General features: G+C 36.6%; 1 protein-coding gene across 1 annotated transcript; it reads left to right on the top strand.

Annotated features, from left to right (window-relative positions):
* The first annotated feature begins 620 nt into the window (after positions 1-620).
* On the top strand, positions 621-5,668 carry LOC124921994 (beta-amyrin 28-monooxygenase-like). The gene is made up of 6 exons (XM_047462708.1): positions 621-1,104; positions 1,921-2,424; positions 2,506-2,693; positions 2,810-3,006; positions 4,972-5,111; positions 5,466-5,668. The coding sequence occupies exons 1-6, from the start codon at positions 621-623 to the stop codon at positions 5,666-5,668; spliced, it is 1,716 nt and encodes a 571-aa protein (XP_047318664.1).
* The last annotated feature ends 5,233 nt before the right edge of the window (positions 5,669-10,901 follow it).

Here is a 10,901-nt window from a genome sequence, read left to right on the forward strand (position 1 = left end):
GTTTTATTAATTGAAGTGAAAAAACTATCACCCTAAGAATGAAAACGGAATAATAGCAACCATAGTGGAATGCGTCCTAATTTCGGAAAATCGATTCAATAGAGTTATAATAAGGATTACAAACTCTAACTCTCTTTGTTTGTTATAGGTTTTTAGTCTCACCCTCTTCACGTTTACAATGTATATATATAGGTTTTTTGAATTCATAATTAGGGTAAAGATCATGTGTTATTTTTTACATCTCCATGATGATATGATATCGTGACGATTTAGTTGATCACATTTTCATAATAATACAATTTGATTGACATCTTCATCATTACGTGATTTCATGTCTTTTTTAACCCAACAAATAATCGCACATATCTTCATTCTCCTTTATTCACCTAACATTGAGGCACATCAAATTAGGCCTCAAAATCTTAGGCCCAATTTCACATCGATAATTGAGCATGAATAATACGACTTTGATATTTTGCAAAAACCCAAATAAAATTCCATGTCTTTTGTATTCTAGTGGAATATAGTTTGGTCATTTGCCTATATATATCAACCAGCCATAGGTCCTTTAAGACCACATTATATATATTTTATCTCATTATTAATAATTACTCTTGAAAATGGAACAATATTGGTTCTCATTTGCCTTTGTTATGGGTGCGACCACCTTACTTGTCACCTTCTCGTTCTTATTTCGCCCCAAATCCCTCAAACAAAAGCTTGTTTCTGTTGCCGGTCATCCTCTTTCTCGACCACCACCTCCAGGATCACTTGGGTGGCCATTCATAGGAGAAACCTTGGACTACATAAGTAAGCTTAGAAACGGAAACATTAGAGAATTTGTTGTGGAGAGGGTGAAGAAGTATGGGTCATCGAATGTCTTCACCACGTCGGTAATAGGGCATCCCATGACTATCATGTGTGGGGTTGAGGGTAACAAATTACTTTTCTCTAACGAGAACAAGCTTGTGAAAATCTGGTTCCCTTATACGATAGAAAAGATCTTTGCAAAGTCTCATGGAAAATCCATAGGAAGTGATTTCGATCAAGTGCGAAGAATACTTCAGAAGTATCTCAAACCATCTACTCTTCAAAAGTATGTAGGTAAGTATCAAGGATTTTTTATAATGTGCATGCACGTTCATTCTTTGAGCTCAAACATGCATAATTATAATTTCTATCTTTTTTTAAGCATCCTAACAAAAGTAATATAAAAAAAAAAACAAAAAAAATTGAGTGGTCTAAAATGTCACCTGACACACCCGAAACATATGAGATTAACCGTTTATAAAATAACAAAAAAATACTAAAATGATCATCAATAAACAAACAAACAACGTACATAAAAGAAACCTAGTGTGTTAAGAAGCTCGGAGATCTTAAAAAGATCAGTTCATTGACCGCCCTACCGAATTTTCCGAAAAGATCGTCCTATAGTAAAAAAAAAATATTAAGAATTTTATAATTTTTCTTTAAATACTATTTTAAAGAATTAAAAAATAAAAAAGTAGGCCTCAACGTTTCACCCTTATGGTCGGCATTGAACTTAATACTAAATAGTGTTTTTCTTTTAAGTTTTTGTAACTAACCTTTAGAGAAGCTAAAGTGTTACGAATCATAATTATGATGTCAATATAACTTCTTAAATCCATATAAATATAAGAACTAAAAATGATTTGTCTATATTGACTTTTAATATTTGTTACTCTATAGAGTTTTCTAACCTTCTTTTATAGCAACGAATATCTTAAAAATCATTAAACCATTTTCTTAAGTTCCTTCATAGTTTATATGTTTCCTTGGTTATCATCATGGACGTTATTGTTGTTTTATTCACTTAATAACTTAGTTGTTGCTTTAACTGCTCTTGAAGGAATGAAAGTGTTATATAATTTGAGTTACTTTTCTTAATCTATATAGGTACAATCGATAATGTAATGCAATTAGAACTAAAGGGACAATGGAAACCAAACAAGCCAGCTATCGTACGTGATCTTTCAGGAAGATACACGCTTGGGGTGGCATGCCGATTATTTTTGGGATCAAAAGATCCCAGCATGATCGAACAACTTGAAGAACCGGAGAAAGATATAGCCGCCGGAATAATTTCAATTCCTATAGATTTTCCTGGAACAACATTTAATCGGGCATTGAAAGCTGCGAAAAAACTAACCGCGCTACTCGTGGAGGTTATTAGACAAAGGAAGGTCGATCTTGCAACTGGTAGTGCATGTACAACGCAGGACATACTCTCTGAGATAGTCAATTTGAATGACGAGAATGGTGAGTTGTTAAAGGAAGTTGACATTGCGACTCATCTAATAGGTCTTATCCACGGAGGATATGATCCTGTAAGGTGTGGACTAACATTCATCGTAAAGTACTTGGCCGAGTTTCCACAAGTTTATGATCAAGTTTTTAAAGGTATGTATGTTGAAGGCTAATTTAATTTGTTGTAATCTTTATAATAATAATAATAATAAGATTTTTTTTTAAATCTTGAAGAGCAAATGGAAGTGAAAAAGTCCAAGAAAGAAAATGAAACGTTGAACTGGGAAGACGTGAAGAAAATGAAATATTCATGGAATGTTGTGCAAGAAGTATTTAGGTTAACGCCGCCCGTTGTTGGGACGTTTAGAGAGGTCATTAGAGACTTCACATTTGGGGGATACACAATTCCTAAGGGAGATAAAGTAAGATTACTAATCAATTATATCTTCATATTACACGCATAGGGATTCAAAATATTGTTACAATTAGTGCATATATATATATACTTATCTATTTACAAAATATTAAATATATGCAGATACATTGGACTACCTATTACACGCACAGGGATTCAAAATATTTTCCTAATCATGAGAAATTTGATCCATCGAGATTTGATGGAAAAGGGCCTCCGCCGTTTTCTTATGTACCTTTCGGGGGAGGACCTCGTATGTGCCCAGGTAGTGACTATGTAAAGGTGGTAACATTGGTTTTTATGCATAATATTGTTACGAGGTATAGATGGGAGCTATTGGTTCTCAATGAGAAAGTTGTCGTCGATCCACATCCAAGGCCGACTCATGGGCTTCCCATTCGCCTTCTTCCCCACCCTATATAATTATTCAATAGTTTGTAAGGTTTTTGAGTGCAATAAAATGTGTGTTATTTACTTTATTTATTAATGTCTGTTTGGTATTAATTTTTGTGGTTTAAAGTTATGCATTGGTTTTCTATCGATGAAGATGTATTTTTTTTTGCTTTTGAACAAACCTGATTCCAACATAAAATGTATGAATGTTTGATGTTATTTAATTTTTCATTTTAAGATGACACTGATGGCAATTCATGTGTAGTTTTCCTTATGGAAATGAAAGTTGTGACAAAAGAAAAAAAAACAAATTGAATCAATGTTAAATAATATCCTAAATTTTGGGATTGTCATTTTGAAGAGCTGAAAATTGTACATTGTTGTTGTCTAAGATGTTAGAAGCTCTAGATATTTGTGCTATCATAAGAGAATCAAATGCAAAAATTTAAATTATTGGTGTTGGTTTTAGAAGATAGCAATTGTTGTGTCGAGAAATCACAAAATAATACTAACCTTTATCGATATAAATTAAAAAAATAATAAAAGATTTAAAGAGATTCGGCCAAATATATTTATGCCCTTTGAGAGTTGTGCATTTTTTAAATTTTTATAAAAGAATGGTCAAGTAATAATATTGATTTCAAATAGATCCAAAATATCACAAGCCGAAGACGCCACTGAGAAACACACTAAAATCTCCGATGAAGAGTTAAATGTTGGAATTAAATTATTAAATGACTTTCATTAAAATGAATGCATGAAAATATAATAATAATATGTAACTGGGTTTTGCACTAATATGTTTAATAACAAACAAATTCTTGTACTAGTGATTAAATAGTAATTAATTAATGAATTATAAACAGGCAATCAATGTCAATAATTTAATTAATTTAATGTCTCAATCTAAAAGATAATTTAATGTCTTAATAACAAGGAATTTTGAGACCAACTTGCAGGCCTATTAAAAATATATTCAAATAAAATGACTGGACATGAAACATTAGTGAAGGACCTGATGACCAACTATGAGAGTATTTTGATATTAGAAAATATTTAATAATTAAAATAATAATGATTTGACAAAAAAAAAAATCTAGAGAATATCCCATATCGAGTGAGCTCTTTGTTAAAAAAAAAAACTAATTATTGATAAAAATTTTATTATTTGAGAATTTTTTTCATGTGAATTTTGTTTTTCCATTATTAATAATTACTCTGGAAAATGGAACAATATTAGTTCACATTTGTCTATGTCGATAAATTGAGATAAACATAAGTGGCAAGAATACATGAACTTTTAATGACGAACGATTCAATAATTAGTCATTCTACGTTGTTCTTCGGATCTTCTTCGATCTTTGATCTCCCAGTTCTGGATCTGGACCTGGATTGTTAATGAATGATGTGGATGAGGTTTAAGTCTTCCAACCTTCTATCGATAGCTCTTAAATGTTCTTGAGAGATGCACAACCTCTATCTTTTGTCGGATGAGAGAAACAAAATAGGTAGACTATCTATATGGGCTGAGGACCTAGCCCTAATGTACTCATTTATTATTTGGCCCATCGACGAAATAATAAATGGTACTTCTACACAAATATGTCATATTCTTCTACTATCGACCGGAACGAATTGTCAAAATCCCCTTCCACCGAGATCGGTCGTCTCCCTGACATCAGTCACCCTCCTCTCCTCATCTATCGTTTACATGTAAGTCTGGATTTCGGTCTGGATCTCAAGCCACACCGCGAGGCGTGGTTAGGTTTCCTTTGAATATCTGCTTCGCATTTTGAATCAAGCGGCCGGTTTGGAGGAAGCTTTTGTAGCTACAAACCGTTCCAAAAGTGTTTAGACATGTTCTTGTCTGGCACTTTAAACCCCTGTTGTAGTGCGATTGGGATCCCAATCGTGCTGTTTGCGCTCATCCTTTACTGCAAAATTCCAACCTATATGGCTCCTTTGAAGATTAAGCAGTTTGTGCTTGATCTTTCCTATGACTGGCACACGCCCGTCCAGTGTTGTGACTCGGGCAAGGGGTGTCCTTCAAGTCCGCTCTGAGGATTCTAAGAAGGTGCCGATGGGACCGTCGATAGGCAGCAAGGCAAGGACCGATAGAAGAACCCGCAGATCCCATAAAAATCTTAGGAAACAAAAGCCAAAGATCAAGGATGAAGTCCTAAACAATGGAGAAGATGCGCCTATTGATTCTATGCCAAATACATTAACGGGTATAAGTTCTTTTCCAGATGATGAAGAATCTAATGAGATTAGTTCTATTGGGGATTCATACTTAGATGATAAGAATGTGCATATTAGAAATGATAGAACTAAATTGATAGGAAATGATAAAATGTGTATAGAAATGATATGCTTTCAATTCCAGAAAATATTGTTGTTATTGGTTTTGCTGTACATAATGGATCATTAGGGTCGTTGGTTGGTACCAAAGACCTAATTGGACATTCTATTGGAAAATTGGTCATGAAATCTTGTTTGACTGAAACTAATGATAATCGGGTCACTAGTGCTGAAAGCTCAGTTCCTATGTTGGAGAAAAATTGTCAAAAGGGTCCTACGGTGTTGTAGACAAATGGCAAAAATCCTACAAGTATATCGGGTCCTACTGAAATCTCTAAGTCGGGTCTATGTCTGTATTGGGTAATGAAGGTCCTATTGATGAAAGTAAAACATGGTTAATTCAGCCTACTGATCTAGGTCTATTGGGTTCAAGGAAGATTAGAATTTCAAGTTCAGTTTCAGAAACAGAAAGACTGGATTCTTTGGGTCCTTCGGGTTCTAATGAAGATCAAAAAAATACTAGTCATGTTGGTGACGTTGCTGTTTTTAGCAACAAGGGTCATATGGAGTCTATTACAACAAGGTGGATGATATTAATTGATCTGAGTTAGGAATTGAGACAACCAACTTAAAGGATATGACAGAAAATAGTAAGTCTGAAGACGTTGAATGTGTTCAAGAAACTAAAACCGAGGCTAAAATTGAAGGGTTCTCTGAAAAACCTGCACCTTTGACTGAAACTATTGAAGGACCTAGTATAACAGATTTTGGAAATACTGAAGAAATTGGGTCTGAGTTGGAGCTAGTAATAGAAATTAATTCAGCTAAGTCAGGGAAAGTTAATAATACTAATCTAAAGGATGAAGAAATAAATTTGATTGAAATAGCCAAAGGTGAGAATTTGGCTGGGAATTATATTGGTTTGTTGGTATATAGCACCATGGGTCACAAAGTGGTTGAAAGTCTGGCTTTGGGTATGGGTCTCATTGATGCTACAAATAAGATGGGTCTGGGTCAGAACATATGTCAGGGTAAAAGAAGTGAAGATTGTAATAAACTGGAAGGGTTAGCCAACGGTTTTCGCTTGACTAGGTCTGAAGAAGGTATTCTGTGTCCTGGAAATTCGGGTCTAGCAAGAGTTGATGTTATGAGTATTGATACAAAAAGGAATGACATTATGGGTCTAGGTCGGAGTCAAGATCGTGGTCTGGAAGATGTCGGCATTATAAATCCACTTTATGTCGGTCCTAGTTCTTCAAATGCTGGTCTTGGTTCTTCAAATATCGGTCCTGGCATTATAAATCCAATTTTTGTCGATCCTGGTTCTTTAAATGTCGGTCCTGACATCACAAATCCACTTTATGCCAGTCATGACATCATAAATCCTCTTTCTACCGGTCATGGCATCACAAATCTATCTTTTGTCGGTCCTAATCACAGATCTATTAATGTTACGAGTCTTACTCTTGCTGGTTTCAGCCAAGGTCAATGTCATACTACTACCGGTCCTATACACATTAATCATGTTATTGTTGACCTTAGACAAACCGGTCCTGGCATTACAGATCCACCTTCTGATGATCCTGGTTCATTAAATGTCGGTCTTGGCATAAAAAATCCACAAATCCACCTTCTGTCGGTCCAAGTAGCAAGTATGATGACTCTACGATCAAAGCCAAGCGCCACTGGTTGAATCAAAAGAAGCAAAGCAATGAAGTTGATTTGGAATCAGATGATAGCACTGACTATGATGAAACAATAATATGTGACCTCGAATATCATAAGTCAATGAAGAAGGTGTCAGCAGTAAAGATCAAACCGAAAGCTATAAGATATTTCTCTCCTAAGACAAGCGCTGGAACTGAAAGGATCGGTCATGAAACATGATTGAGTAACTCTAAAAAAGTTAGGAAGGGAAAGATTGAATCAAAAACTAAGAAAAGAAAACATGAAAGAAAATAACTCAAGTTCCAAGAAGAATGAAGAGGTGAATCCTAATGAGATCGTGATTTTTGAAGTTAGTCCTAAGACATTGAATCTGTATGCTTTTCCCCCTCTTGCTATTTTAGATCCAGAAACTCCTATTGATAACATTCAAAAGAGGAAATCTAGTACACATGAGAAGAGCACAGACATGGACATACTAAAGAATATTGGATCATTTGAAGTCAACAATTTTATTGGTTACACAAGGGTTAGATGGGCTAAAAAGAATAAGCAAACACAAAAAGATAGAAACCCTGAAATAGTCATCTCCTCAGCTCCTCCTTCTGCTGCAACTCCTGACAAAGAGAGCACTCAAAATAATAATAAGGATCCTACTGCTGGTCCAAAGTGGTCAATGAGGAAAAATGAAATAGCAAACTTAGCAGGACTGAGAAACCAGATGAAGAAGTTGTTCTTTCAAGTCAATAAACAGGAGATCATTATGGCTAAGGAAAGAAGCGACCAACTTAATGTTCAATTTAACAGCCATTATCTGAAAAATTGGAATCTATTCAATAAGGACCAATATGATGAAGTGATCAAGTGGACGATTGACGCCATGAAGGAAATATCAAATTGTAATAAAACGAAGGTGTACACAATCATGAGCAACGCAAACAGAACCTGGCATGAAGGAAAGGTGTAGAATGGAAATGCTATGCTTGATCCAGAAAAAAGAAAATTTCAGATAGACACCTGTTAGGATCTAGGTCGCGGCTGGGGAACTGGGGTCTGACCGGTTTAGTATTTTCACTCAACGGTTTGGTGTTTAATCCGGTTAGAGATTAACACCTGGTTTCAATACTACACAGGCTGTCACAAACCCTTGAACCGAGTTCAAGTGCGGAAGTGGTTTGTTTCAGACTGAAGCAACACACATGGGATGAATAGGACCGGATTTGGATAAAGTCAGTATGGAGTTTAGTGGGTTGGTTTGGGATTCAGTAAATCGGTTTAGGTAATACTTAATCGGTTAGGGCGGAATAAGTCGGTTAGTATGGGTCGGTTAGAATACAGAGCCGACAGAAAGTAAATAACAAAACAGGTTTTTATGGATGTTCAGAGATGAAACTCCTACGTCACCCCTTCTTATCGAAACCGCGAGAAGGATATTCACTAAGGAATACACAAACACAATCTGATCGAGACTTATTTGCTGCTCGATAACACTCGTACAATTCTCACCGAAATTGTAATCTCACTTTAAATGCACACTTAAGCTCTTTTATTTTAGAGAGATAAACGCAACTTATAACTTGGGTTGATGTAACTCTTAAATGATTTCTCTTGTAATTTGTAACTGCATTTACTCCTCTTCAGCTCCTTCTTTTATAGGTGAAATGTGTCAACAGTCACATTTCTTTTCCTTGAATCTGATTGATTGAGCAGAGGTTCAGTGATTCAGACCTGGCAGTTTAGGCTTCCAGTGCGTAGGTCAAACCGGCTAGGTTTGTCTTTTACTTAATGTGGCATTGTCGGTTGGACAGTTTCCTGCACCTGGAAGGTTGCGCCTCTGACTTATCCCAGAATGGAAAGATCTTTTTCAGGCGGTTTTCTGCAGCATGCAGAGTATCCTCAGACTTGTATAGATATGACAATGTCATAGTCTGTCCCTTTGGTATCATCTTCCGCAGATACTCAAAGTGTCTGTTTGCACCGATTTGTAGGTTGTACTTAGTTTGATGTTCTTGGCTTCTTTCTCTAAGTAGCTTCTTCATCGGTTTTCTGGATTGATACATTTCGGTTTAGGATGTCTATCGATTGTTTAGGTTGACCGAATGACTTCAGGTTTTTCATAGCTTCAGGTTAACCGGATGACTTCCGATTTTGGTTACATCCTTGTCTTCTAACCGGTCTTGTTTTCTTGATTGGTTAGATTCTTAGCCGGTTGGGTTGCATGACCGGTTGGATTACTTGACCGGTCCTGATTCTTTAACCGTTCCTGCACAGGAAGTTTTTTTTTGTTAAGTTTTATTTAACCGGTCTAATTTTATCTATCAATTTCTCCCTTTTTGATTATTTTATTTAAAATATTCAAAATCATGTAAGAGTTAGAATGTAGGCCGGTTGTTTTAAAAGTTTATTTGGCCGGATTTTTTGGAAAATGACTTAGAAGAATTTTTCGAAAAATTTTGGAAAAATTTAAGACAAATTTTGAAGACAAATTTTATCTTATCAATTTCTCCCTTTTTGATTATTTTATATAAAATATTCAAAATCATGTAAGAATTAAATTATAGGCCGGTTTCCAAAAATACTTAATATATATAAAAGTTTACAGAAATTAACATAAACATTATAAGTAAAAAACTTATATTCCCTCTTCCTAGGCATGAGTTTTTCCTTTAGGTGTTCAGGCAATTTTACCCTTCCCGGATTGCAGGGATCGGCGCCAGGTCTGGAGGAGGATCCTTGACTGCCCGAGGTACCAGTGAAAGGTGAAACCGGTGGGGCAACCGATCTGAGCGGAATCACTTCGAGACCTTGCGTTCTTTTGAGCGGTGGTATGGTTTCTTCCTCGAGTTCTTCATCTTCTTGCAAAACCGGGTTGATTTGTGGAGTAGTAACCGTTTCAGCAACGTTGTCCAATAGCCATGAAATTGCTGCCCTCTTGGAAGATGCTTTTCTTTTTCTGGTGGCCGGTCCGGATGAGGAAGCAACCGCCTTTGACTTCTTATGGGCATCGGCGATATCTTCGAATGCTAGTTGTTGGCCGAGTAGCCGAGCTGCCTCTTCATCTTTCTGAATCGCTTGGGCCGGTGCAGCATCTTCTACCCTTTAGACATGTTGGGCTAGGTTTGCATCCGCCTGTTCGGTTTCTTTTTGAAGCCGCACTTGCTCGTCCTCGGCATCTTGAATTTTCTGAACCACGATTTCATTTGCCTTTTCAAGCGCTTCGTCGGCTGCCAGCTTTGCCTCGACCATCTTCGCCAGCTGTTCGGAGACCGCCCTTAGCTCGGCTTCGGTCTTGGCATGCTTCTCCTCAAGAATTGCCAATTTTTCAAGTATGGATCCGGCCTGGACACGGGATTGAGACAGATCCCCTTCAATGGTTGTTAGCCTTTGATCTGTTGTTATTAGGTGTAGATTTATCAAACCGACCTGTTGGTTGGTATGAGCAATATCGGTCTCCAATTTCGTAGTTACGGCCTCCGACGTCTTAGTTTTTTCAGTTGTTTCGCCGAACAGAAGATCGGTAAGACCGTAGTTTTCCTCAACGGACGTAATCCGTTTAACCGCGGATTCCAACTGTTTATCGGTAGATTCAATTAACTCGATAGATTTTGTCGCGGTTTCCTTTATTTTCTTTTCCCACGGCAAGATGGCTTCGTTGACTAATTCCTCGATTATGTCCTTGACCCTATCCTCTATTACAGCCGGCACCGATGCATTGTCGGTTTGCGGAGATTCGTGTTGATTGGTGATCGGAATGCCCGTTTCGGTTTCGGTATTGTTGATCATGGGTTCTGGTGGAGGTGAGATATCCTCTGTCTCATCCGGATTCGGACCGCCATCATTCTCAGGATGAGATCTG

Source organism: Impatiens glandulifera, chromosome 1 (assembly GCF_907164915.1).
Source record: "Impatiens glandulifera chromosome 1, dImpGla2.1, whole genome shotgun sequence".
NCBI lineage: Eukaryota > Viridiplantae > Streptophyta > Magnoliopsida > Ericales > Balsaminaceae > Impatiens > Impatiens glandulifera.

Bases quoted from the DNA above. Each gene is read 5' to 3' on its own strand.
- LOC124921994 (XM_047462708.1), top strand. From the start codon at position 621: ATGGAACAATATTGGTTCTCATTTGCCTTTGTTATGGGTGCGACCACC. The intron at 2,425-2,505 runs GTATGTATGTTG...TAAATCTTGAAG, and splicing joins TTATGATCAAGTTTTTAAAG to AGCAAATGGAAGTGAAAAAG. The intron at 2,694-2,809 runs GTAAGATTACTA...AAATATATGCAG, and splicing joins CAATTCCTAAGGGAGATAAA to ATACATTGGACTACCTATTA.